The sequence below is a fragment of the Nuphar pumila genome, chromosome 11 (assembly GCF_984573655.1).
Source record: "Nuphar pumila chromosome 11, dmNupPumi1.hap1.1, whole genome shotgun sequence".
NCBI classification, from domain to species: Eukaryota; Viridiplantae; Streptophyta; class Magnoliopsida; order Nymphaeales; family Nymphaeaceae; genus Nuphar; species Nuphar pumila.
Window position 1 is genome coordinate 4,395,818 of NC_143259.1, and position 27,223 is coordinate 4,423,040.

The 27,223-nt window shown below is 40.2% G+C and overlaps 3 protein-coding genes and 1 non-coding gene across 4 annotated transcripts; 2 read left to right on the plus strand and 2 right to left on the minus strand.

Annotated features, from left to right (window-relative positions):
- Nucleotides 1-805: 805 nt before the first annotated feature.
- LOC149821689 (peroxisomal membrane protein 11-4-like) lies at nt 806-1,654 on the minus strand. Its single transcript, XM_089981220.1, has one exon. The coding sequence runs from the start codon at nt 1,608-1,610 to the stop codon at nt 912-914; it is 699 nt and encodes a 232-aa protein (XP_089837346.1). The 5' UTR covers nt 1,611-1,654; the 3' UTR covers nt 806-911.
- A 955-nt stretch (nt 1,655-2,609) lies between these two features.
- LOC149821690 (uncharacterized) lies at nt 2,610-7,145 on the plus strand. Its single transcript, XM_089981098.1, has 2 exons — nt 2,610-2,738; nt 5,984-7,145. The coding sequence occupies exon 2, from the start codon at nt 6,022-6,024 to the stop codon at nt 7,015-7,017; it is 996 nt and encodes a 331-aa protein (XP_089837224.1). The 5' UTR covers nt 2,610-2,738; nt 5,984-6,021; the 3' UTR covers nt 7,018-7,145.
- Nucleotides 7,146-8,290: 1,145 nt separating this feature from the next.
- Nucleotides 8,291-17,804, plus strand: LOC149821691 (uncharacterized). Its single transcript, XM_089981642.1, has 7 exons — nt 8,291-8,539; nt 9,341-9,469; nt 9,578-9,617; nt 15,721-15,796; nt 16,556-16,756; nt 16,865-17,077; nt 17,156-17,804. Exons 1-7 carry the CDS (start codon nt 8,497-8,499, stop codon nt 17,519-17,521), a joined length of 1,068 nt encoding a protein of 355 aa, XP_089837768.1. The 5' UTR covers nt 8,291-8,496; the 3' UTR covers nt 17,522-17,804.
- A 3,069-nt stretch (nt 17,805-20,873) lies between these two features.
- TRNAA-AGC (transfer RNA alanine (anticodon AGC)) lies at nt 20,874-20,946 on the minus strand. Its single transcript has one exon. It is a non-coding gene; the product is annotated as a tRNA-Ala (tRNA).
- Between the last annotated feature and the right edge of the window lie 6,277 nt (nt 20,947-27,223).

The window sequence follows — 27,223 nt, forward strand, 5'->3', positions numbered from 1 at the left end:
AGTTTGGGTTGCAATTTTCTAGTCGCTGCGAGCCATGCACGGTATCCACGGAAGACGCTTCCTATCTCTTCTTGCTATGCTCGGTGGCTTCGAGGCTATGGAGATCGATTGCCAACTTATTCGGCATCCAATGGAGGTCGTCCAACAATCTGATCAATGATGCCCACTCTTGGTTTCATGTTAAATTCAAGGATCTGAATGTTCGATCGATGGAGTTGGGAAAGAGCATTCCAAGCTGTTTTTTGGATAATATGAAAGTTGAGAAACAATCAATTTTTTTGACATTCAGGCCCCAAATCCCACAGAAACTTTGCATTGGCCATTGTTCCAAGATATGCAAAAACCATATGCTTGATGCTAAGCTTCATATTGAATGTGCTGAACCAGCATTGACTAGGGGTGTCAATGGGTCGGGTTTGGTTCAGACCTAGGTGAAACCAGACTTGGACCAGATTTTCGGGTATGGTATAAGGTTCGGACCCAGGTCTAATCGGGTCTACTATAAGAGAAACCATACCTGGATCCGATAAGAACTACATGAACCAAACCCAGACCATACCCGGTAAAATAATATATATTTTTTTATCATTTTTACATTGAAAATTTGCAGGTCTTATTCAGAACTCAGGTCGGGTCCAGGTCTGGTATAAAATTTCACAAACCAAACCCGGGTCCATGTATTCAGACCATTGGGTCTGGACCCGGGTCTTCTTATTTGTCACAATACCTGGACCCTATAGGGTTTGGTCCGGGTAAACCAGACCCGTTGACACCCCTATCATTGACTACAGAGGTAGTGTTTATGTGAAAAAAACAAACAAACTTTATACTTCAAATGAGACCAAACTGATTAATTTCTTTATACAATCAGAACTTTGCTATATAAAATTATGTCATGGACGGAGATTACTTCAAGATGGCCAGTTTCTATACCAGCCAGCCCAAGCAGAGACGAGCCCACTTATACCCAAAGTCACTGCATGGTTGCAGAAAGGATTGGGCTCTATGTCAGCCAATCCTATTACTAAATCAGCAAGATTGGCAGCCACAGCCATCAACCTCATTATCCTATCACCCTTGATCTTCCTCACCTTCTCCATTACCTCTTTGTCCGCCGGCAACGAATCATCACTGGACATGTGTGCATGGAGGAGTTTTTTCTGAGCAATAAGGCCATTTCTTATGATAATTAAGTCGGATATGATGAAGAAAACATAGCCTAGAGATTCACCAAAGGCAGATATGAAGCTCATCCTCCTGGCAATACCAGGGTCCAGAACCCCTACTCTAGAGAGCCATAAAAGGTGATCAAAGAAGAAGTAGACCATCTCACCGGCATTGGCGAAGACCGCAAGCAACCGGAAAGTTGGTGTGGAGCCAGGGTTTCTTCGGAGAGTGTTGAAGCCGGTGAGGAACCGGCCACTTCGGAAGGCCTTGCGACTTAGTCCGGATGCAAGCTCCCATTGTTTGGCTCTCTGGGCTATGGTGGGGTGAGAGGCTTCTATGTGCCAATGGACAAGCTTGGAAACATATTGGAAGGTCTTGACCAGCTTGTCTATGCCATCCCTCTTTGCGAGGAAGACAACCAACTTGTCTAGAGTGTCATCCATGGAGAGTGTTGAGTCCTAAACTGAAGGGAGCATGTGAAAGTGAAGATAATGCAGATAGATAGAGAGGATGGAGATTCTTCAACTCATGGCCACCAAGCAATTTCTTTTGGATTGAATTGTTGCATTATCCTGTAGGGACCCACCAGTTTGTTCTGGTCTAGAAGAGAGACAAAACTGGCTAAGTGGGTGGTTCTACAATTTCCACACATTAGGGGAACCATCAATGTGCTCTCATTAGACTTGGATCCATCAGGGTGCTCTAATTAGGCTTGGTCTACTTGAGCCCAGTATAAACTTGTCAACAAGGAAAGGCTCATGGGATGAAACTCAATCAAGTTTCTGGAGTCTCAACAAGGTTCCAATGTTCAACTTGACTTGAATGGACTTGTACCGCCCAATGAGGCTCGCAGAACCCAACACAATTTCGAGCACACTATGTGTTACATATAGCTGGGTTGGGTAACTAGTTTGAAACCTAAACATTGTTTTAGCACGTTGAAAACATGATAATTTTAAAAAAGTTTCCAAGGACAAAATTAAAACAATGTGGGCTTACTCCTTGCTTCCAAGGACAAAATTAAAACAAAAATAAAAACCAAATATAACGAAATTGTCTGATAGGAGCAGCTAGTGTACGTCACTTTGTGTTGGGACGTTGCAAGTTCGAATCCCAATGGTATTGTTGTATAACTGGTAGGGGTCTGCCTAACCCCACCTTGCCTTTCACAAAAAATAGAACGAAATTGAAACAAGGTTTGAAGCCATTTATCTGCTCAAGTCCTCTGTCTACCATGGTTTGAGGATTGGGTGCCAAGTTGGGTGTGGACTGAGTGACGGAAGTCTTTGGTTGGCTTGGGTATGGACGGACCCAGACCGAGCCTGAACTTATGGCCCAGTCTAGTTGCGTGGTTAGGTGGAAAATGCGACACATGCGTGCGCGACCTTCCGGTCCAAGAATTTCCAAAGATTCGAGCTACTCGTCCCCACTAGTCGTTCAGCGGGGAATCGCTTGCATCCTATTGCCGTGCCGGAGCAGAGTATCTGCCTATTACCGTTTATCAGCCATGAGAAATGTGAGCCACGACACGTTTCTCTTCATTCTTACACAGATGGTTGATGGGTATCACGGTACCAGTTTCAAATCACAGACCTTGTTGCTTAAAATCTCTTTGAATCTGCTTTGGTTGGCTTCATATTAAAACACTCACTTGGGTTTTCCGCCTCTCTTTATCCTAATCGATGTATTGATGTTCAATTATGTTGATTCCTGTACCCCCTTTTCTGCCTCAGATTGATTGCCTACTTTTTCTGTATGTTGCAAGATTCAACCAGTCTTTTGGATGGTTTTGTTACTTTTCTTTGTGAAATTGGTGATGTATATTCATCTAAACGTTTGAGGCTTAAGTCTTTGGTGGGGAGGCAGATACAAGTGATCATTTCTTTAGGAAATTTCAGGGTTCCTGTCTTTCACTAGAAGTTTATGGGTTTAATATGGTTGGTGGTGAGTTGACGAATTCGGTCATGTCGCATATCTGTGCGAAGTTGGAAGTTTTTGGCTGGTCATGCATGTCCGTGCTCCTAGAAAATTCTGTGTCTTGGCAAGACTTATGGAACAGAATCCATGGGGAAATCCATAATAACAGAAAACTTTTCTTCACCTTTTGTACAAACTTAGTGTTAAGCAAATAGTGAAAAGCAAGGAATGGAAGTATACAAGGTAAATATAATTCATGTTACCACCTCTATCATCCTCTTAGCAGCTATGATGGTGGGATTGGGAAAGCTGAAGCAAACAAATCATTTGTTTAAAGTTTTAAACTAAAAGGAAAATACATGGGCACTGGAAAAGGCATTCATAATTTTGTACCAGTAGGTGGACTATACTGCTAAGTTCCTGTATTTGTACCTTAGGTAGATCCATTCATGTGAAATTTATATGGTGGAACAAAATTCACAAATATCTGAATCGTCCCCACTAAAACAATTGAAGATATAATATAGACAGCACTATTATAAAGTTAAGAGATAATGCATATGACCTATGTTACATAGGTGCGGATGCGGTGCTTTAAAAAAACTTGGGTGCGTGGATGCGGAGAGGGTATATATATAATTTTTAACAGTTTTAAGTTAACACTAAGTCTCTCTCTCTCTCTCTCTCTCTATCTCTCTATATATATATAACTGGACTTGGTTAGGGTTATCTAAATCTACTTTTGAACAGAAATAGACAGCAGTATGGTTGACTTCACCTGACACAAGGGAAGCCGTGTCCAAGTGTCGCACCCGCACCCATGCGGGTGCGACGCAGGTGTGGTACCCCATTAGAAGAGTTCGTGTTACATAGCATACAACAAACTATAGTAAGATAAGATTGAAGGTTAAGCTACACAAGTAAATCATTGTCAAAGTTTCTTGTAAGGCGAGAAGATGAAGTAGGAAGAATCATTGCGAAAAATAGGGATTTTGGCTGTACATGGTGTGAACTCTTTGTTTCTTTAAAGCCATCAAATGAAATTTGTTGATCAAAAGAGCATCCCATGCAGACACTGGAGCCCAAGGCTGAAGGCTTTGATGGTACCAAGCAGAGGCGGAGCTGGGGGGGGGCGGGGGCAGGACTGGGCTGTAGCCCAGTCCTGCCTCCTGGAACAGTTAATTTTTTTTTAAAAGCCCAGTCCTAGCCCAGCCCTGATTCCATATGAAATAGATTTTTATCCATTTTTGTAGCCCAGCCCTGACTGCAGCAAATAGTTTGATTTGTCCATATAAAATAGATTTTTATTAATAATTGTAGCCATTTTTTATTTTATCTCAAAAAAAAAAAATCGGGGTGCTGCCCCCGAACCCCCGACTATCACACCAATTTATTTTTTTTGCTACACCCCTGTTTGCCCCTCCTCACATGAATCCTAGCTATGCCACTGGTACCAAGTGTCCAGTTGGATCCAGTTGCAATAATTTAAAGAAGTTAGACAGTGTGAAATTTGACTATATCTGATGGTTCCATTGAGTATTGACTGCACAATATTCGATAGTTTGTGGAGAAACTGCTTCTTGCTAGGGTTTCACAATATGGTATTATCTCAGATAAGATCAGAAAGCGTGTAAATTTTTTTTTTTTTTAAATCACCAGATGACATCTTGAAAATTTGATTTTAGATACTTTTGTTTCCTGTAACTGCCAAAGTTGTTTTGGTAAAACCTGCATGGGTTTTGCAAGTAGAGGAAGATGAGGATTGGAAGTTGCAGGTGGTAGCTGATTCCTTGATCTTGTTCCAGCAGATATTGCAAATACTCTAGACATGGTTAGGTGATCCATTTTATATTGCTTGCAAGAATCAGGAAGTGGTATGACAAATAATAAAATCAATGGGCTGAAAGACAAGATTGATCTTTCAAAAAGCTAACCCAGCAAGCCAAATGATAATAGATATCCTGGTCCAGCTGAAGAGGCACACCACCTAGCTTGTTTGAAGTGTCTACCTAGTTAACAGTAACACTTTTTCATTGTGGCAACAGCTGCTTCTTGCTTCTTGCATTCTGTTATGAGGGAAGCCACTTCATGGGGGACTAGTGGATAGTTGTGACAGTGGCTGACCCAATAATGTCCTGTTGACTTATTTTGGTGACAGGGAATATGCATGAAAGCAACTTGCTCAAGAGCTTAGCAAAAACAGTACTGTGAAATCTTGAATGTATTATAGGATTAGAGTTTCCCTCTCAATATCGCTCCTAAGGTTTTGATGTTATTGGTAAGCTTGGCAATATGTGTGCTTCAACTGACTAGAATAATTGGCTGGACTAAGATGGAAACTCCTGGTTCACCAACTGAAATGAAGATTTTGAAATCATAACTGCATTTTGATGCTCATGCTGGCAAAATGATTGGAAGATACAGTGATTGGCTTGTTGTGTCACAATTTGATTCCTGATCAAAATTCCATTATTTGACTTGCATGGTCTAGTGAGGATCACAAGTTATTTCTACACAATCACCTGCTGGTAATATCCAACTTTATTATATTTTATTTGCTTTGCAGATTATGCATTTACCTTGCAGATTATGCGGCTTTGTTTGTGTTCAGCATTCATGAATGCTTCTATGTTACCATTAGACGTTTGATCTCTGATAAGACTTTTAACTGTTTTCTGCTTTGAAATCCTTCGCTACTGATTTTAGCTTCATCTTTAGAATGATACCACTATTTTCATGTCAAAACTGTTCCTTCTATATTTTGAATAACGATACCTTATTCTAGTTATGAAGTCTGAATACCAAATTGTGTGATATTCCTGCTGTTTTTTTTTGTTAATTCATTTTTTGCCACAGTTAACGATTGATTCTTCCTAATTGTTTGTCACTTGTGTTGCAGAGAAGTTGTCTGCTGAATAGGTTGAACCTTTTTAAGAAATGGAGAAGGCGATCTTTCTATTCAGGCCTCCACACCTTGTAATGAATGGCGCTTTGCGGCTGCGGGTGCCAAGCTCAAGATCTCATTTTCCAAAACCATCGCATGATCTGAAGACCTTACCCCTTGTCCGCAATCATTCTCATCTGTTTTGCTCGCAATTGTCTGCTTGGGAGCCCTCACCCCTTCCCTACTCTCCTACCAGTGATGTTGATGGCATCGTAAAGGGGAGTAACATCTTTGAATCCTTGGATGTCCAAGAAGCAATCACAACAAGCATCTCTGAGAATGAAAACGCCATTACTAATCAAGCAAAAACTCTACAACCTCTGCAATGGCCCATGTGGCTTTTGGGCCCTTCTGTTCTGCTTGTGACTGGCATTGTTCCCACCTTATGGCTGCCTTTATCTTCAGTATTCCTCGGCTGCAACATCTCTGGTCTCCTGTCTTTAGTCGGACTAGATTGCATTTTTAATATTGGCACCACCTTATTTCTACTTATGGCAGATGCTTGTGCTAGATCAAATACAAAGAGTGAATCCGTGGACCTATCACAGTCATCCAGCCATCGAATTCCTTGGAATTACAGGTTCTGGAACACAGGTGCAAACTTGACAGGTTTTGTCATTCCCTTCATGATACTCCTGGCCTCTTGCAGGAGCATTCTGCAACCACAGTTGCCATTTCTTTCATTTGCTGTTCTGTTTGGCCCCTATCTTCTACTCTTGTCCATGCAAATGTTGACGGAGATGCTGACATGGCACTGGCGATCACCCGTGTGGCTCGTCGTTCCAATTGTGTATGAGGCCTACAGGGTGTTGCAGCTAATGAGAGGATTGAGGTTAGCGGGTGAGGTGGGAGCGCCAGCTTGGGCAGTGGAGATCATCAGAGGGTTGGTGTCATGGTGGATTCTGATCCTGGGAATTCAGCTCATGAGAGTTTCATGGTTTGCAGGATTCAATGCTCGCGCCGATCCTACTCTTGATCAATCCCTCTGACACTGACTAATGGGCGGGTGGTCAATGTTTTCATGTATGCAACGCAGTGGGGAGGATCAGCTTTAATCATGGAGGAGTGTCTGTAATACCAATAAAATCATATAGGATAGTTATTTGTGCCAGATGTTTTCTACAACATGAAGGACAAAGGTTCTGCATAATTCTTACTCCTATTTCTTACTGCTAAAACTTGACAGGATATCTGTGTGTGTGAGAGAGAGAGAGGACTGATAAATGAACCAAACAACTCATGACTCGGCTCGATTCAGCTTGACACGAGGTTGTATGCGGTTGGCTCATCACACAGCTGGCGAGCCGAGCCACGAGCATCTCGTTTAGCTTAAACAAGTCGAGCTCGAACATAAGTGTTCAGCTCGGCTTAGCTCGAGTCAACTTGTATAGATAAAAAATATATTTTTTATGTGATATATATTCCGGGCGTAACATGTACAGAGAATGGTGCAAAACAAATATTATATATGAAGAGAAGGATGAGTGAAAAATATACATGCAAAATGTGAACTATTAAGTTTAATATATAAAAAATATACATTTCATGTATCGATAATATGAAAAATTTTACACAATCCAGATTGTGTTAGGCACGCCTTGTTGAGGGGCGAGCCGAGCTTTGAGCTCGGTTCGGCTAAATATGAACACGAGCTGAGTAATGAGCTCAGTCCACTGGTAAACGAGCCAAGTCCGAGCATGCCTTTGTTCAGCTGGTTCGGTTAGTTTACCAGCCGGTCCAGCCATATTGCCTGTTGTCTGTCTGTTCTCTGGCTAGATTCAGGCGTGGTTAATGAACACCTCAATCCTATTCCAGTTGAAACAAATAGTCCAGACACTGAACTAGACCCGCACACCCGACCTGATTAGCTCATTGGTGCCTACTTTCTGATTCAAAGTTGGACTTTTGGCATCCCCAAAAGAGATAAATCCGACCCGGCATTGCCGCAAAAAATCTAGTCCGACTCACCCGGTCGTGCCAGTCAAACCCATGTCCTTGACCAAGAAATGTGCCATAAGCAGAGTCCCGTTTGACTAGGTCAGTCCTTTTCAAGATTCTACCAAGCCAAGCACGACCCGGTGAAGTTCTTGACCGATTCATGTCATGGATCTGGATTCGGGTCAGACCCATCCTGATTCAACTGTGCGTATGGATCCGAGATCCAGATCCAAAACAGCAACGGTGGAGTGATGAAACAAAACAAAATCTAGGTTTTTCCTTCTCCCCCTTTCATTTTACTTTCCTTCCTCTCTTCTTGTTATTTGCGTGTACTCGATATCGTCCTCATCTGTTCTCTCTCTCTCTCTCTCTCTCTCTCTCTCTCTCTCTCTCTCTCTCTCTCTCTCTCTCTCTCTTCTTGAAACCCTAGACCCTCAGATCGAACTGAAATCGTGGGATACTTCTTCCCTCTTCTCTTTTTCGGGGCGCGTCTCTGAGTCTCAATCGAGAAATTATCGATTGTTGCAGTCATGGACGCTCAGAGAGCCTTGCTGGATGAGTTGATGGGTGCTGGTAATTCCCCTCCTCTCTCATTCGTACCACCTACGGGTTCTTTTGCTGCAATTTTGCGATTGTAAACCCTAATTCCTGCTGCCTTTTTTTTTAAATAATTATGATTTCGTGTTACTTGATGGATTTTTGGCTCGATGACGTTGTCTCTTATATTTTGGTCATGATATTTTCTTTCTTTAGATTTTGAATGCGTGAGTGCTTCATTTCCTACTTTTTTATTTTGTTTGGTGATGGAAGCAACCACGGCTGTAGGATTAATTTAGCTAATTACGTGTTCTTTTTTGTAAATTTTGGTCGGTTGAAAGAAGTAGTTGTTTTAGATTGTATCTTTTCATTGATTAATTTATCCGCCCAATACCTACATTCTGTGTGGTGAAGGGAGTTCTGGTTTTTATGATTTGAAGACTTGACTAGATCCATGGTTTCTTGTTTTCTGACTTAGCTGCGTCTCGACGAACGGAACTTAGAAAGGTCCATAGGACCTATAGCCAACATACCTTGATCTCACAGTGTAGTCCAGCTATACCAGTTAGTTGCCTGGAATACCACGGAACTCGTTTTTTGCAATTTCAGACCGATGCTTGGGTTATTTCCTGGTTATCATGCCATGCTCATGTTGCAGCTTGGAAAAATTGGGCAGGGTTATTATGTTCAGTTTCAGCAGTCATTCCTGACTTACTCTTTAAATTTCTCGAAATATAGCGTAGCGCCCTTTTTTCCTTTTCTTTTCAGATGTTTGTCGTGCAATTCCATTTCATCCTTACTCTTGTTGGTTATTTATTTCTTTGTATTCTTGTGTAGCTCGCAACCTTACAGAAGAAGAAAAGAAGGGGTTCAAGGAGATATGCTGGGATGATAGAGAAGTTTGTGGTTCTTATATGGTTCGATTCTGCCCGCATGACTTATTTTTCAATACGAAAAGTGATCTTGGTAGGTTTAAATTTGGGTGGACACGTTAACTTTTCAAAATTTCTCAATGATATCTTCAGGTGCAAGAAATTTTGTTGCTTTTCCCTAATGCTCCTTTTTTTGGTGTAGGTCCATGCCCTAGAATTCATGATCCAAAGTTGAAAGAGAGGTAGTTGCAGTGTTCAATGTGTTCTTTCCTTCATCCTTGAATATGTTACTTAATATCTTTATGATTAACGTAGATTATGATTTCCTCACGTTTGATGATTTACTGCAAGTTAATAGATTACAAAAATATTGTTTATTAAAAACAGCAGCTTTGCCCTTTTACTGTCACATTGAACGATTGTAAAAAATTTAGAAACTATTCATGGAAGTTTACATTTCTTAGGATGTTGTTTAAGTTTACCCTCTGGGGTTAAGATGTCCATACCTTTTTAAAGATTGGGATTGCCATATAATTAGTGCATATTGTACATGTTTGGTACTTGTGTCTATCTTAATTATTTTTCTTCCAAGAATTTCGTGGAGTAAGCTTCTACATATTATTTACATGTTTGTGTAGGAAGGAACTTAATATGAGTTACTGGCGTGCTAAATAAGAACTTTGGAGTTCTGGCTGTTTCAGGTTTTCATTGAGGTAACTGATCTTTAGCCTTCCGGTGAGATCCTTATAGGGAAGAGGGATGCGTCTCCTTCTGAAGATTTCAAACACAGGGTTTATCACCAGAAAAAATATTTTTTGAATTGTAATATTCTCATTATCTTGCATGCTAGATCAAGGCCAAGACTAAATGAGTAATATTCCTGATGACATTAGCTAAAGCTGCCATTCTTTCTCTTGACTGAGATTATGAGATACTTGAGATGATTTACCATGTCTCAGCCTTCTCCTATCAAGTCGCCAATATCATTCTTGGCAAGGTTTTCCTTGAAAGTTTTCTCCATTAAGTTTTTTCTCAGAAAAATATGATGAAGATATAGGAAGTTTTAAAATTGGAGAAAGGATAAAGAATAATAAAAATATAAGAACTAATAGGTTTTGTAATATTTTTCTTGCAAAAATATAAAGAAATATTTAGAAAAGTTTTAAAAATATGAAAGAAAAAAAACTTAAAATTATATAAAAAATATGTTCTTGAAAATCTCAGAATATTTCAGGAAAATATTGTGTTATTTTGAAAACCTTCGGAAAATATCAGGTGTCCTTGAAATACTGATAATATCAAGATATTTTTAAAATATCAGCAATATTGGTGATCATGTCTTCTATAGCTAACATGAAGTTAGAACAGTATATTTCTAGTAATAGTCTACACTGTCAAGTACACAACCTGATGTTGATCTGCGGATTCGTCATGTAGTTACTGAAGCTCTTAGGTGGAGTGGAAATCCTTCTTCCATGGAATCTCAGTTGTGAAGAGGGAAAACCGTCTGCTTCCAAAATTAGTAGGAAGCTGCCAGCAACCTTGATTCCTCATAGTTCAAGAACTGTTATTACTAAGATTGACAAATTAAGATTCTTGAAGCAATTAACATGGTTTTTTTTCCATTACAGTAATGGATCATCCATATCTTATAGCATTTTTTGTATGTGTTAATGGAGATTGCAGAATACATGTGAACTGTTGTATAAATTTTTATGAAGAAATTTAAATACCTTGATGTACAAAGTAATCTTACTATAGGCATTTTATGTCATTCTTGTCTCGAATATTGCCTACATAGTTATTGTTTTTTGAATGTTGCATTATGTGTTCATGTGCTCTTTTAGATAATGTGATCTAGAATATCTTAAAATGGGTTATGACTTATAAATTATGATATCCATGCATTAAGTGATTTTTTGTTCTAATTCACCTCTCCCTCGTCACAAAACAATTGTCTACCTCATTTCCGTCCACCTTCCCCTTCATGTCTTTTCTTTTTATTCTAGCAGCTATGATTCATCATCTTTTCTTACACCCAACTTTTCCTTTTCCTTTTATTTTACAAACGTTTAACAGTACAACAATCAGTGGACTTATCTTATTTTGGTTTCTGTTGTTTCATAAGTGGCAATTGAGCATGCTCTAGGTTTCATTTGCTTTTTATTTTACAAGCGTTTAACAGTACAACAAGCAGTAGCATTTATCTTGCTTTGGTTTCTGTTGTTCCATAAATGAGCAGCAATTGAGCATGCTCTAGGTCATTTCAGCACAAGGTATGCACAGGACACTTCGGTACAATTGTGACTGTATTCTCTACTTTGGGCTGTTACATGTGAGTGCCATTTTAGTTCAAATGATCCCACCCTTGTCTAACGTGCTATTTGGGATTGAGGATCCACGACCCATATGCTGCAAACTTTGTGCCTGAGTTCCATGCCCTTGCACCAGGAAATATAATGTTTTACATGCCCATACTCTTGCTCTCAGTTTTCTCAGATAGATAAAACCAGGTTAGGCCTAGTTGGGACCCCAATATTTAAGGGTTGGATTATGGTAAGTGTAACTCTACTGCTGAATTTAACTGGATCTCGTTGGTCTTACCTGGATCTGATTTGGATATATATTTGACTGGATGAATCATGGCATGGTTTTAAGACCCAATCACTCATGACTCAACTCAATTATTGCTTGACTCCCAACTTGTTTGGCTCATGGTAACTCTCTCTCTCTCTCTCTCTCTCTCTCTCTCTCTCTCTCTCTCTCACACACACACACACACACACACACACACACACACACACACACAGACACGTGATGTAAGTTGGGAACTTCAAAATCTTCCAGCTCATGTAAAAGTGATTATGCATTTTAAAAAACACAACCCTTTTCAAGGGTGTTTGGTAAGTTCATTCAGTTCAGTGTGACTACTTTTAAACTAAAGGTAAGGGTTAATGTTCATGAAGGTCTAAATTCCCTTTATTGACAAGGGTACTTGGGAAAAACAGTTGCTTCAAAAGCCATTTCTGAGCATGACATTAGTTGAAATTGTTGGAATAAGCTCATTATTGCTGGATGATGCAACTCACACTGATTTTTGTCATTGTTGATGCCAGTAAGGTGCTAAAAATATTATGGCTGAGTGTTATGTGATACAGAGCTTTGATTGTTGTTTTTGCTGTATATATAAGAACTCCTCTAGTCATCCACAGGATTAGGTGAATTCTGAGATCATGAATTCTGGCCATCAGTTCAAATTTACTGTGTACAAAAATTAGGTCAATGCTATTAATGGAAGGGATGCTTGTTATTTGTCATTTTCATTCATTAAAAAGTGAAAATTGTGAGATATGTGACTCCAGCTTCCATTACTTCTCTTGACTTCTGTTAACTTCACATTGGTTTACACCACATACAAACCCTTTCTGATTGCTATCAACCTATGTCACATGGTTACGGGTATGGAGGGTAGGACACGGAAATTTAAAAAAATGAGGGTACGGGGACATGGCTATATATATATATATAAAGAAAGAGAGGGTTTGGATATTGATCTATAATAAGATCCATATCCAAACCTACCTTATAAAAGGGGAAGGGCGTAGCCACCCTTTTCTATCTTTCTCTCGCTCGCTCTTTCTCTCCCGCCCTTTCGATGCAGCGAGAAGAAGAAAAAAAAAAGAGGAGCCGAGGTAGGTTCTCTCTCTCTCAGGGTTTCTCACACTCTTGTTTTTGCTCTCTCTCTCTCTCATTTTTACTCTCTCTCTCTCAGGGTTTCTCACACTCTCTCCCTCTGTCTCTCTCTGCTTCTCTCTCTCTCTCTAGGGTTTCAAGTCTCCCTCTCTATTTCTTCCTCCTCTTTCTTTTTTTTTCTTCTTCTTCCTCTTCCTTCTCTTTCTTCTTCTTCTTCTTCTTTCGCTCTAGAAAAAAAGAAAAGAAAAAGTTGGGTTGGGTCAGGGTTGGACCCGACCTGGACCAGCATGTACCCGTGCTGCGTCCGGTACCAGCACCCGTGTCGACAAGGGTACGGCTGCCAATATGGCGTGTCTATGTCACAGAGCTATCAACCAATCACCTATTTTCACCATCTTCTAGGTAAATAAATGCTTAAATGATACCATCAAAGATAAGCTCTCCATGATCCATTTGATAACAAATTATGAAACAAAAATTGTGGATGGGCATTAATAATTGTTGCCTGAGAGAACGTCTTGGTTGTTTGAAACATGTGAACTGCAATAAGTCCCTTTGAAGTCATCCCATCTTTGTAGAAGTTGTGCTAAGAGATACTCATCACAAGATATAAGAGAGGACTAATTCTTAGTTCATACATATTGCATTATGCCTTTTGAATGAAGGTGGGCCCAGATGTTAAATGTGTTTGTGCCGGCATAAGGAATAGCTCAGCTTGGTCTTCCTAAATGATGTAATCGACAGGTTTTGTTTCAAACAGGACCAGGCTCGGTTGCCCTTCATGGGAAGGAACCTGAACTCTGTTTGTTATAAGTAAACTAAAACAATACGCCTCTCATTTGTATTTGTCAGCCATTACTTTTTGTTTTATTTTTAACAAAAGAACTTAATTTATTCTCATGTGCAGCACACACACATTTCAGTTGGTTTTATACATTTGTGTCCAATTCTCTCTCTCTCTCTCTCTGATAGACTCATGGAAATTGCTATTAGTAATGATTGATAATTATTGTTATAATTTGTAATTAGTATGAAGTTCACATATTCTTAAAGGAAAAAGAAGTGATCTCATCTAATCTTCACATCTCTTTGTCCTTCTACACACACATGCTTAGGAGATCATGGATGGAGACAGAATTACTATGGTTACAAGACGATAATTGCTATTGTAGTTCTATAACTGGTAAGTGGTAACAGGTTGCCACATCTCGACCTACTCTTCAAGCCTCCCCCGTCTCTCATCTAACAATCTTCACTTGTGACGTACAAATGATAAAAAAAATAAAAGGATAGATTGGAAATTTGATAAACAAAAAAGAGTTGGCAAGCATTAAGCTTCCCATACTTGTGCATGTCTGCCTTCATCCACTTGTACATATGCATGTACATGTGCACGAAAACTATGAGGAAACCTGCTTAGGATGGAGTTTTGTGCATCATAGTTTTTTTGTCAATGCCTTATCTGACAGACATTGATAGTTTAATATGCAAACAGATATACTTTTGCCAACACAAGAACACATACAGACAAACACATCTCCATATTCATGAAGAAAACTATATTGAAAGTTGGTTATCACAAAACTCTAACTAGGTGCATAGTTGCTAGCACAAACAACTATTTTTCACATGACATGTGGCAATACATCACCTAGCCAAATTTTAAATTTTCATATTTTGTTCTCTGCATCTGATACATTCATGTCCATCACATAGAGCACATTGTACGTCTATATGATTTTTCCTTTTTTTTGTCTTTTGTTCTTTCATTTGGCGAGTCATGTTGTGATGAATGATCCTGGACTTGATATTCACATAAAACTGATCTCATGTTTTTTCTTCTCTTTCATAATACTTTTATTTTATGACTTGCTTAAAAATCAGAAACCCATGTTGAAAACTGCACAGCAACCATGGATATGCAGTGTAAAACAAGGCATGATACAGACCCAGAAGAAAGGTCGAGATTCATGATCATAAGCATGCAGATGTACTCATGTCAACAATAAATGTACAAAAGAAGAGATCAAAATAAAAATCCAAGTTGGGGAGACAATGTTGACAGGGTAGGGCATAGGTTTGTCCATCTGATGTCCGGGACCATCACCATATCATGTTTACTTGGGGTGCAATGTCAACTGAAAAGAATGGGGAAGGTTGATGTATAGGCTAATAAGTAGCGGCGATATCTGTTTTGCAAGTGTCGCAGGTGTGTCCAACACAAGTTGAAAAGTGCAAAGAGTTTAGTTTGTGGTGCTAACTAAGCCTTGTAAGAGTTTAAGTTGTTTTAATGTCTGTGTTTCATTTATCAAATTTCTCATTTGGTTGTACAGTCGATCTTCCTCATCAGTCTTTTCTGCAATATGCAGCTTGAAAAAACTGTTTATGGTTTACCAAGTATCGGTCCTGTTCCTCAAAAATAAGTTCTAAATTGAAAGGTCATGTATCAGGCTGGTAGTCCCACTATCATAGTGATGTTGAAAGGCTTTGGGTGATGTGATGCTATGGTCTCTCTGAACTATATGATATGAGCTTCACTTCATGATTGAAATTTCAGACCTGTCGATATTGCTTTTTAGATGAAGCATGCTGCTTTTAGTATCCACAGCTATGCACACATTCATGATAATTTATTGTTATTCATGGTTTCAGCTTTGAGAAATCACCAAGGCATGACATGTACGCTCCAAGATTTGAAGCAGAACTTGCACAGTTTTGTGAGAAGCTGGTGACTCTCTCTCTCTCTCTCTCTCTCTATATATATATATATATATATATATATATATATATATATATATATATAAATGCACACACACGATTGCCCGTAACAATGGATGGGCAATCATCGAAGGAATGTCGTTAATCTGGCAGAAAAAAATAACAATTACCGCCGCTAATTGTCTGGGCGGAAATGGGACTTTTAGCGGCGGTAGCAATTCCTTTTTTTCTTTTAACGCGTGCGCCTATCTAACATTGAACTCTTTGTGAATTCGACGACGTTATGCCCTACTCTCTCTCTCTATATATATAAGGGGCACCGTCCAACCAAAGGAAGTACAAACCATCCAAACCACTTTTAAAAATCATAGCATTTTTTGGCAAATCCAACCACATGGCATATGACGAACATTTTTGGGTGAATGGATTGGATGTTGTGATCTGGAAAACCTTAAAAATTTCAAACCATTGATTTTTGCACATTATAAAATCCTATGTACATATCGAAAAATTTACTACAAGAGCCGGTTCTTAGGTTTTTCACCATGGAGATTGCATCTGTATGGTCATATTTGACAAATCACTTGTAAAATCATTTTTTGAAAGTGGTTTGGACGGTTTGTACCTTCCTTTGGTTGGACGGTCTCCCTTCCCTGTGTGTGTGTGTGTGTGTGTGTGTGTGTGTGCTGATTTTGGATACTTTGGTTGTGCTTTGTCTGACATTTACTCATTTTGTATGCTTTGGTTTATGTTCGATCGTTTTATGTAGGTATTGGACTTGGACAGGAAGGTTAGGAGGGGCCGTGAGCGGCTAACCCAAGAAGTCGAAGTTCCACCTGCACCTCCTATTCCACTTGAGAAGTCCGAGCAGCTCTCTCTGCTGGAGGATAAGATAAAAAAGCTACTTGAGCAAGTCGAATCTCTTGGTGAAGCTGGCAAGGTTGATGAGGCTGAGGCGCTCATGAGAAAGGTTTTGTCAATGCCATTTCTTAAGCAGTTTCTCATACTTGATGGTATCATATATTTACACATTTTCTTTTGACATCATATGATTTAGAATTGTTCCTTCATGTCCCAGGTGGATATGTTGAATGCTGAGAAGACGCTTTTGACACAACAAACATTGAATGACAAAGCATTGACCCTTACACAAGAGAAAAAGATGGCACTTTGCGAGATATGTGGCTCCTTTTTAGTAGCTAATGATGCTGCTGAGAGGACCCAGTCACATATAACTGGAAAGCAGCATATAGGATATGGCATGATACGGGATTTTATTAGTGAATACAAGGTAAATATTCAAGTCCTTCATCTTTTGGTGACTCAATTTTATGTTTGCATCCAACTCATCTCATTTTATGTTGAAAAGGCTGCAAAAGAAAAGGTGAGGGAGAGATTGGCTAGAGAGAAGGAAGCAGAAGAGAAAAGTCAGCAGAGGGACAAGGAAAGTGAGAATAAGAAGAGAGAAAATGATGTAAGAGAACGAGAAAGGTACAAGGATCGTGAAAGGGAAAGGTCACGAGAATACAGTGGCAGAGGGAGCAGGGATGGCGGAAGGGAATCAGATTGGAAGCATAACCATCACAAGGCTGGTCGAGACTGGAGCAGAGATAGGGATCGTGAGCGTAATGGGAGCATGGAATTGTCAAGGGAGAGAAACCGGAGGAGCAGATCTCGTTCACCATATAGACATAGCCGTAGGAGGTCATCAAGAAGTCCAGGTCGGTTATACTAGTATGTGTGGAATAGGTGGCTTCTTATTGAAAAAAGGAAAAAGCAAAGAAAAGAGAGGTAGATGTTTCTTTTCTTCCTCCAGTTCTTTTCCAGTAACTTCTTAACTCTGTTATGGGTAAAAATTATCTGCTATACAACAGCTTTGTTGAGATCGCGTCATCTTGATATATCAATTTTTAGAAGAATGTCTGAGGTAGGTAAATCAGTTTGTTACCTTTGTTCTTTTATTTTTTGTAATTGCCCAGAGTTTCACATGAAAAGATATTCCCGCATCATTTTGGGTTTCAGCTTTATTGTGTTTTAATGAGATGGCAGAATGAATTGTTGCATGAGGGATGGTGATGCACAGCAGATGATGAAATGTGTTTGGACGGTAGTAGCTTCAAGTGATTCTAAAACATGGAAGGGTACTAGTTTCAGCTCTCTGTTTGAAAATGGCTATGATTGATAAAATTTCTAACCTAAGACCACTAACTTTCTTTTGGACATCTTTGTTCATCAAAAAGAGTTTTGATCATTGTTTTCCAGAAATTTGTTAAAACTCCAAAAACTTGTTTTGGAAATGTTTTGTTTTTCTTCGTTTGTGGTTTTCTCTTCTCTTTCATGGGTGAGAGAAAATAACTTCTATCGTTGCACATTTTCGTTGTGGTTTTATGCACACATGGAAATGCTTGCTGTTTCTTCTTCGGCAACCACCCACACACAAAAATATGCCTTTTTTCTCTTTTATGATGAAGGACCTGCCCAGGAACGGGCTTTCTTGATTGTCATCCAGCTTGAGAGCTGGACAATTTGGTGACATTGCTTCTATCATGTTAGACAAACTGTATTAGCGGCAATTGCAGACTGGATCCATGGTGGAAGGCGTAGCTCCATAGCTAAACTATGGACCGATAAAGGTAAAATGGAAGTTACTTTTGCAGTTAGTTTGTCATATGTATAATATTGGTGATTTTAGTCAAAGCTTGTGGAGACCCGAGAGACGTATCAGACTAGCATGTCATTGGTCGATCAGTAAACGTTGTGGTTGTGAGATTGGTTTTGATGCAGTGATACTGAAGGTGGAAGGGCACGTCTTGTTCAATTAATGTCCTGTAGCTGCTCAGGATTCTGATCGTTGGTGCATTTTATTATCACTAGGTCTAGCAAAGAGTTGAAAGCCCTTGTAAAAGCCTTTTTCTATAACTGCAAATTGGCTGCCATTTAAGAAACGGGGATGGTTGGTCCTGTTATTTTTCTTGCTGGCTATCTGAGCTGTTACCCAATAGATCAGAGCAATGTAAGGGGCGAACGGGGTCGGTTGCTTTCTACTTGTCCAGGCTGAGTAGGATTAGATTCCAGGGGATGTATTTCATCCCATGGAGTAAACGGGATTCTATACTCAAATGTCATGTAGAATTTTTGTGGGAAGCTTCATTCTATGAAAATAGTGTGTGGCATATTAGGTGATGTCATATAATCCAAGATCTACCCTACAATATGGGTTCAAAAATCCAAACATAAGTGATTGGGTCATGAATTTTAGCTGTATGATGAGATGGATGCAGATGCAGATGTGAATGTTTTGATTCTTGCAGAACTGGATGATACTCTTGACGGTCAAGGGAATTGCCATCATGGTGCTGGGGATGGCTTGAAATGGGATGCCTTCTGCGTTGGGCAAGGTGGTGTGCATATGGCTTTGTGCATCTTGCTATTAACCTCTTTTCTTGAGAAGATCACTAACTTGGGAAATTTAGGGACATTGGGAGATGCCCATTGGGATGCATTTTCCCGCTTGTTTGTCTGTTGATTGAGACTTATTATGTCTTTGGGAGATGCCCACTGAAATATTATGTCTTTTCTGTTTTACGTTTTTGGTGTTTTAAGCTCCATTTTTTGTGAATTTGTTTTGCAACCAATTTCACAAACTGCAGTATGGGTTTCTTAACCTTGGGTGAGGGAAAATCTCTTGGTAAGTATAAAATATCAATAATATGAAATACAACATAGAAAATCTAAAATACTTAAAAAGGAGTCAAAATATAACCTGACTTTTGTGATAACTGATGGAAGGCACCAAACTAGCAGAGTTCCTCAGGCCACTGGTTTTGCTGCCGTGGGCGCATATGATGCTGATCCATTTTTAGTGCTCGTATGATGAAGGAATTGGTTTTAAGGTGCAGCATGGAACTGCTGATGCCATTGTGGGGGGGACAAACATAAGGTGGTCTATATGCCCAACCGTGTCATGGATACAGTGGATACTGTGCTCGATGTGATCAACTTGGTTGACTGTTCAAGTATAAAAAAAATGTTTTTAAGTTTTAAGCGTGCCAGTGGGGTGCTTGTGAAGGTGCTGAGATGAAGGCACCAGATAAAACCCCACTGGCACATGGGTGTGTCCGTACCTTTCAGAGGTGGGCCATGTAAGGCAGGGTGGTCATGGGCTTTACCCGGGGTTTTCCTCGCTTTGGTGAGGGTTCCTCGTCATAAAAAAAAAACTTGCCTTGTAGGAGCAGCTAGTGCACGTCACCTTGTGTTGGGATGGTGCAGGTTCAAAACCCAATGGTAGTGTAAACTGATAGGTGTCTGCCTAACTCCAGTTTGCCTTTCAAAAAAAAACATTTAAGGTGCTTATGCCACTGGCACTGGGACAAGGCGTGAATTCTCTTCAGCTTGTAATGTTCACAAGTAGGGATGTCAATGGATTGGATTTTATCTGATGTTCACCTGATCCAATTCTATTTAGTCGATTTTGGTTGGTCAGCCAAAATCATATTTGATTATTATCGGATGTGGATATGGCTTTTATTTTTTGCTATTGAATCCAGCAAATATTCAGATTTGACCTATTCCCGAATCCGTTTACATGTAAAAACCCAAATTTAATATGAACATTTCACTATCCATATCTAAATCTGAAATTGAAATCGTTCAGCCGATATCCAGTTTTGATATGATAATTGGCTACATCCAGCCCAATCCAACCCTTTCACATCGCTATTTACAATCGCCCCTAGAGATGATCGGAGCCTTTATGGGTTTCTATTACAAATTCTCTGTGGTGTTTCCATTGAGATGAACGGCATCCGGGACAACCCTGGCTGTGATACAGGAAGGGGCGCCCCTGACCTGATCCACTCTCATAAATTTGTCCCACCGTTTTTTTATTTTTCTTTTTTGATGATTTTGAAAATTTATAGTGGCAAGTAGAGCAGAGCTTAGAAAAATCTTGTCCAACTGTGTATCTTTTTTTGGGGTTTTCTGTATAAGGACTATTCCCACAAGGACGAAAATTCTTAAAACATAGATCAATAAAAATTTCATAAAAATGAATGAATGCAACGTCGAAAATAACAAAAGTGAGATAATGGAGATGCGGGGTATCGATCCCCGTACCTCTCGCATGCTAAGCGAGCGCTCTACCATCTGAGCTACATCCCCTATTGATAAGTGGGGGCAACTACATAGTAAATGAATCTGATGTTTTTGAAGTCCATCCAAGAGTTGATTAACATCCAATTTATTACATGCAAAGTCCTTGGAACAAAAGGGTTTTACTCTATTAAGTCGGGTCTTGCTCTTTCAATCCTGACCTTGTCTAGCCTAAACCGGGTCTCATCAGAACAGGATCCAAATCAGGTATTGCCATCCTAAGATTGCAGACTGGCCGTGTTCACCCTCGACCCGACACAATGACAGACAGGAATCGGAGGTCACTTGGTTGAATGGTGATGACCCACCCTTGGTTGAGCTCAAGCCCATTTGTGATGAGCCCACAATGATTTTGTGGCTAACAATTATGTGAAAGCCCAACGTCAGCCACCATGAGGGATGTAAACAGTTCGGACTCGGGTTGGATACCGAGTCTGACTCGGACTTGGATGCATAGATTGTATGCTGAACTGGATCCCATTAGAATGTATACCTTTATCCGATGTGTATACCTATAATTGGATTGGATCTCGTCTTAATTTTAAGTGGAGCTCGGACTTGGATTAAGAATGCTGTCTTGACTTTAAGCATAACTCGAACTTGAAACTGAGAATACCACAAACAAATGAGACTAAATGAACTGCCAGATCCACCAATTCACCACCACAATCATTGGACCACAGCAATGGTAAGATACAGACAATTAAAGACAAAACCTGCAACACGTATGAGAGCAGTACTGTGGCCTAGGGCTGGTAAACGAGCTGAACGAACTGGGCTTGAAGTGTTCAAGTTAGTCTTCTTCATTCTGGTTGCACTCTGTTTACTTTTTTTCTTTTTCTTTTTTTTAAATTTTCCTCATCTTTTTTTGTTTAAGCGGGCATTCCTTTAACTCATGGTATAATCTAAGTTTTCCTTGGTGTTGAGCATTTCCTGCAGTGAAATTTCCGCATATACACATGTATTTGTTTACATTTTTTTTCTCAAGACTGACTGATGATTTGCAGCTAATGAAATTGATTTAGTGACTACAATTTACTGATTTTTGTGCATATTTTAATAGTCATTAGATTGTCTGTAGATTAACAGTATATAAGCTATATATAACCGATATGCTGCATAGGTGGCAAATGAAAAGTTACTGACATATTGACTTGTGAGCATGGTGGAAGTTAACCCGAAGTCTCTATTTTGGTAGTTTTCAGGAAACATGTGGCCCCATTTCAAGAATTTCAAAAAAATGAGGCCCAGTTTTGAAATTAGTGTAAAAGATTTGCTCTTAAATGGAAATTTTCCTAATGAAAATTGTGAGTTAAAAGTACATCAAGTAATTTAGCTCACATCTATGCAAAAAAGAAAAAGACCATTTACCATATAGTGTGTAACTTTTGATGTTAGGTTGCTTCACCATTGAATCTGTGCATCTTTTAGTGCATTATTTCTCCATCATCAGCCTTGCATTGTTCCGATTGTCTACTAAAGCAAAAGCAAACCATCTTTTAAAAGTATAATGGTAGTGGTGGTGAACCAATATCATCAAATTAACACCTCAATGAATATCATCATCTGTCCTCCCATTTTCTTTTCCTTTAGTCTTTTTCTTTTTGTGCTTCTTGGCCTTCATCCTTCTCTGTCTTGTAACCGAAGCCACTCAAGCTTTGGCATGCATGCCATGCACAAGAGAGTGAAGAACGCCAGTTGCGTGAGGGAGGGAGCCGAACGAACCGAACTTGAGGTGTCCAAGCTAGGCTTGTTTCGTGACAACTTGAGCCAAGCTAGAGCTCATAATGAGCTTAGGGTAAACGAACCGGCTCATTTACAGAAAATATATTGTTTCAAAGCTGAAATTAATAGGATTTGAACTACAAACCGGTTGAACCAAGCTTAAGTTGACTTATTTAGAGAAAAAAATGCATTGTTAAAGGTAAAAGGATTTGAACCCTAGACCTATTGCTTGCAAGCCAAACACTTCTACTACATTATGTGACAAAATACATCTAAAGCATATTTTATTACTACTTTTTTATAATACTACTACTTTCGGAGCTTATATGAGCCAAGAAGAGCAAAACACCTGTTGTTTATATTGAGCTTGCTGAGCTGATTTTATGGGTTTGAATGAACTCTATACGAGCCAAACACGGGCAGAACCACGAGTGGCTCATCTCATTTCCTACCCTGATTATATATCATATATATTTTTCATATTTAGATGTGCAATATTTTTATGAAAGCTCTTGTTTAGAAAATATCACGAAATCTTCCCATGATGATATCCTTGCCGAGAAGGAGAGACATATATTTGTGCTTATGACACCAAAGACACCTCAACTGCACTAGAATTCTGGTTTTAGTAATGCTAGGACATCACTCCTAACCTATGAGACTGGTCTCTCATTTGGATTTGGAACCCTATTGGATGTCCCAGTGTGTACTCATTGGTCTACATAAGAACCCAAACAAATGCAGGTTGACATAATTGGATCCAGAATCGGTTCCAATTTCTTATTTTGCCTCAGGCTCAACGATGTCCCGTTTATTTTGTTCAGGTCAGAACACAACGATAACCCGTTCGCAGGAAGGAGGGCAGTCCTCCAGGGGATACTGATTATAGATGGTCCATTTGGGCTGTGTTGGTCTCCCAGAATCTTTTGTTCTCTTGCCACTATCCCATTCTTTTCAGATGGTTCGAAAGCATAAGGTTTGTTAGGCATCCTGTGCGAGAACTGATGAGATGTTAGCAACTTCTCAGCATCGAGTTGCTCAGGCTGAAAGATTCAAACAAGCCGGTGGCTGAAATAGGGATGGGTCCTTTCAAACTCAGGAAGTCCATGTGGGCCCAAAAGAGATGCACAAGAAAAAAACAACGCACAAAAGAGCTCAAATCGCATTCACTATATGATAAACTATGCATCAAAAACAAATATACATGGTTTCTCAACACAAACTAACAATCAAATACATTAACAAATGAGCATAAGAATAACTCAAGAAACCCCTTAAGAGAAGGGGATAGGCTTATGATCTATTGGCAAGCCAAGGTAGGCAGTTGAGAAGGACCCAAATTGGCAACCAAAGGCAGAGCATGTAGCAGCGATGATAGCTCTATCAACATTGAAAGTTTGAACGGAGCACTTCTGCTTTTTGACATACAATTCAGAAATTTGCGCAAAGCAATTGAGCAAAAATTCAGTTCTTGCCATTTGTTGAATTGATGTCTAGCCTAAGACTAGTAAATCATCAGCATACTGTACCAAAGAAACTCGCTAACCATGAATGGATAACGGTTTTAGAAAATCAATGAATTCGACCTTGCAAAAGAGAGCAACAAGGATTTGAACAACAATGTTGAACAAAAGAGACGATAAAAGGCACCCTTGATGAAAGAAAGTCTCTGAAGTTGAAAAAACTCCCCAATCTCACAATTGACTTAAATTGCAGCTTTAACATTTGAAATGAGGTCAGCTATCCAGTAGACCTATCCTTTGTCAAACCCCGTGTTGTGAAGCATGTGTAGAACAAAATCATGAGAGATGGCGTCAAATGCTTTAGAAAAATCAACCTTTAGAAGGAGTATCGGTAGAGGAAATAGAATACTGATCATAGTTTTACCATGAGGAAAACATCAAATCCAGCCTTGCACTACAAAACCAATAAAATTTGCTTTCTTCCTAAGCGCACGTGCACCACACAGGCACAGGCACACAGAGTTTTACAGCCATTCATCTGTTCAATAGTTATATACATATACCCTAAGTCACACAGACTCGACTTTAAGGTCGACGCACCCCAGTCGATACGCCCCGACATGGGTGCGAACACGGGGTGAACACGGTCAACGAAGAGTCGGACTCGGTCAACGCACTAGGGCCGATTCCATCCATGTTTTAGATTCGGTCAACTTTGACCGAGTCTATAACGACCCGACCCGGATCCAAAACAGTCGAGGGGTCGGGGCCCGACCCTTAAGAGGCGCAGGGGGAGGGAAATACCCCCCCCCCCCCCGAATTCTTTTTACAAAATTCTAGGGTTAAGTCTTCTCTCATCCGAGCTCCGACAGACCATCGACGACCACCGCCGTAGGCGACCCTCTGCCACCGCCCCTTGACCCTCCCTTTTCTCTCCTGTTTCTCGGCCACCCAACGCCGACAGCCCCCGACGCTCAACTCTCCCTCCTGCTCATCGTATTCCGGCAACCGACGCCAACACCCCCCGTGCGCCATCTCCCAACACCGACGACTCTCCTTTTTCCGGCCACCTCTCAGGTAATATCTCTCTCTCCCTCTCATTGTTTTCTTCTTTTTCTTTTTCTTCTTCTCCCTGTTTGCGCAGAGGAGGGGTCGAGCCCCTTCCCGGTGCCCCCATTTTCGCAGGGGAGGAGTTGAGCCCCTCTCGGTTGCCCTATTTTCATAGGGGAGGGGTCGAGCCCCTTCTTGCCTCCCCGTTCCTGCTGTACGTAGGGGAGGGGCCGAGACCTCCCCTCTTCGTCCTCTCCTTTATTGCCGACAGGCAGGGCCTACCGACCCTCCCTTTCCTGCACCCTTTGCTCACACAGGAGGGGCTGGACCCTCCCTTTCCTGCACCCTTTGCTCACACAGGAGGGGCTGGACCCTCCCTTTCCTGCACCCTTTGCTCACAGAGGAGGGGCTCGGCCTCTCCCTGTGCCTCTTATTCCGTAGATGAGGGGCTCAACCCTTCCTCATGTTCGGCAAGGGGCTTCGCCTCCCATTGTTGCTCGTTTGCCCAACATGGCAGGGGCATCGCGCCTACCACACGTGGGTCTTCGGCATGGGCGATGCCCTCTGCTGATTGGGGTTTTTCAGTAGGGGCGATGCCCCTGCCCTGGGAACCCTTAGGTAGGTAGGGGCATCGCCCTTGCCTCTTCTCTCTGTCACAGGCAGGGCAAGACCCTACCTCCCTGCTCAGTTTTTTCAGCATTGGCAGGAGCGACGCCCCTGCTAGTCGCTCTCTCTCTCTCCTGCAACGCAGGTAGGCGCAAAAGGCCCCTGCCCCTTCCTACTTTTTCGATTTTGTATTCCGTTTCACTTTTTTTTCAGTTCACTTTTCAGATATAATGGTGAGTTCTAGTGGCAGTGTCAATACAGTCGGTTCAAGTTCTAACTCTGAATTAGAAGTTTCTCAACCACTTTGGAGGCTTGTGACAAAAGAGATAAAAGCTAGTGGTAGTGGTGGGAATGTGCAGTTTCATTATAATCTATATACGACTGTTTTCACGGGTTCTTATACGCGGTGAAAGCACATCTTTTGCATATTCGTGTTCAAGGAATTAGACCATGTTCTGGGGTTGACAAAGACTTGTTAAAGCAATTAAAGAAAGAACAAGAGGAAGCTGAAAAAAAAAATTTGCAGAGATGAGAAACGATTCGATTAATTTGCCTTTTGATATTGCTAGTGATAAACAATAAGAGTTTTTAAAGAAAAGAGAGATTGAAGGCAATAAAACAATACAAGGATCATTAAAAAACATGGCAAGAGTAGAAATTGATAAAAAGATTGATCGATTCTTTTACTTAAGCTCAATTCCTTTTAATGTAGCTAGAAGTTCATACTGGAAAGATATGATCACATCTTTTGCTAATTGTAATTTGAGTGGTTATGTGCCTCTTAGTTTAGAAAAACTAAGAAGAGTCGTTCTTGCAGAAGAAAAAAATAGAATTGAAGACTTGTTAGAGACCCAAAAATTTGCATGAAAACTACATGGAGTGTCTATTGTTTATGATTGGTGGACTGATATACAAAGGCGACCACTGATAAACATCATTGCTTACTCACTTAATGGGTCAATCTTTTTTAAGATTGTTGACACATCTGGGGAGTATAAAGATGTTGAATATTTAAAAAGATTATTTGTTGAAGTGATAAAAGAAGTGGGTGAAGAAAGTGCGGTGCAAATCATTACTGACAATGCTCCTGTTTGTAGTCGTCCAGGAATGAATTTGGCAAGTGAAGATACATATTTACATATTTTTTAGACTCTTTGTGCAACACACAGTTTAAATTTGACACTTAAGATTATATGCAATCTATCAAAAGATGATGCACATGCATATGAAATGTGTTTATGGATTGAGGAAACAAAGCCTGATGTTAAAAATATTAAAAAATTTGTTGTAAACCATCATCATGCCCATTTTATATTTAATAGGCATTCTGATCTCAAGTTACTGAAAGTTGCTAAAACTCATTTTGTTTCTCTTATTGTTATGATGAAAAGAATTAAGCAACTCAAGAATGCATTGATGATGATGGAGACTGATAAAGATTG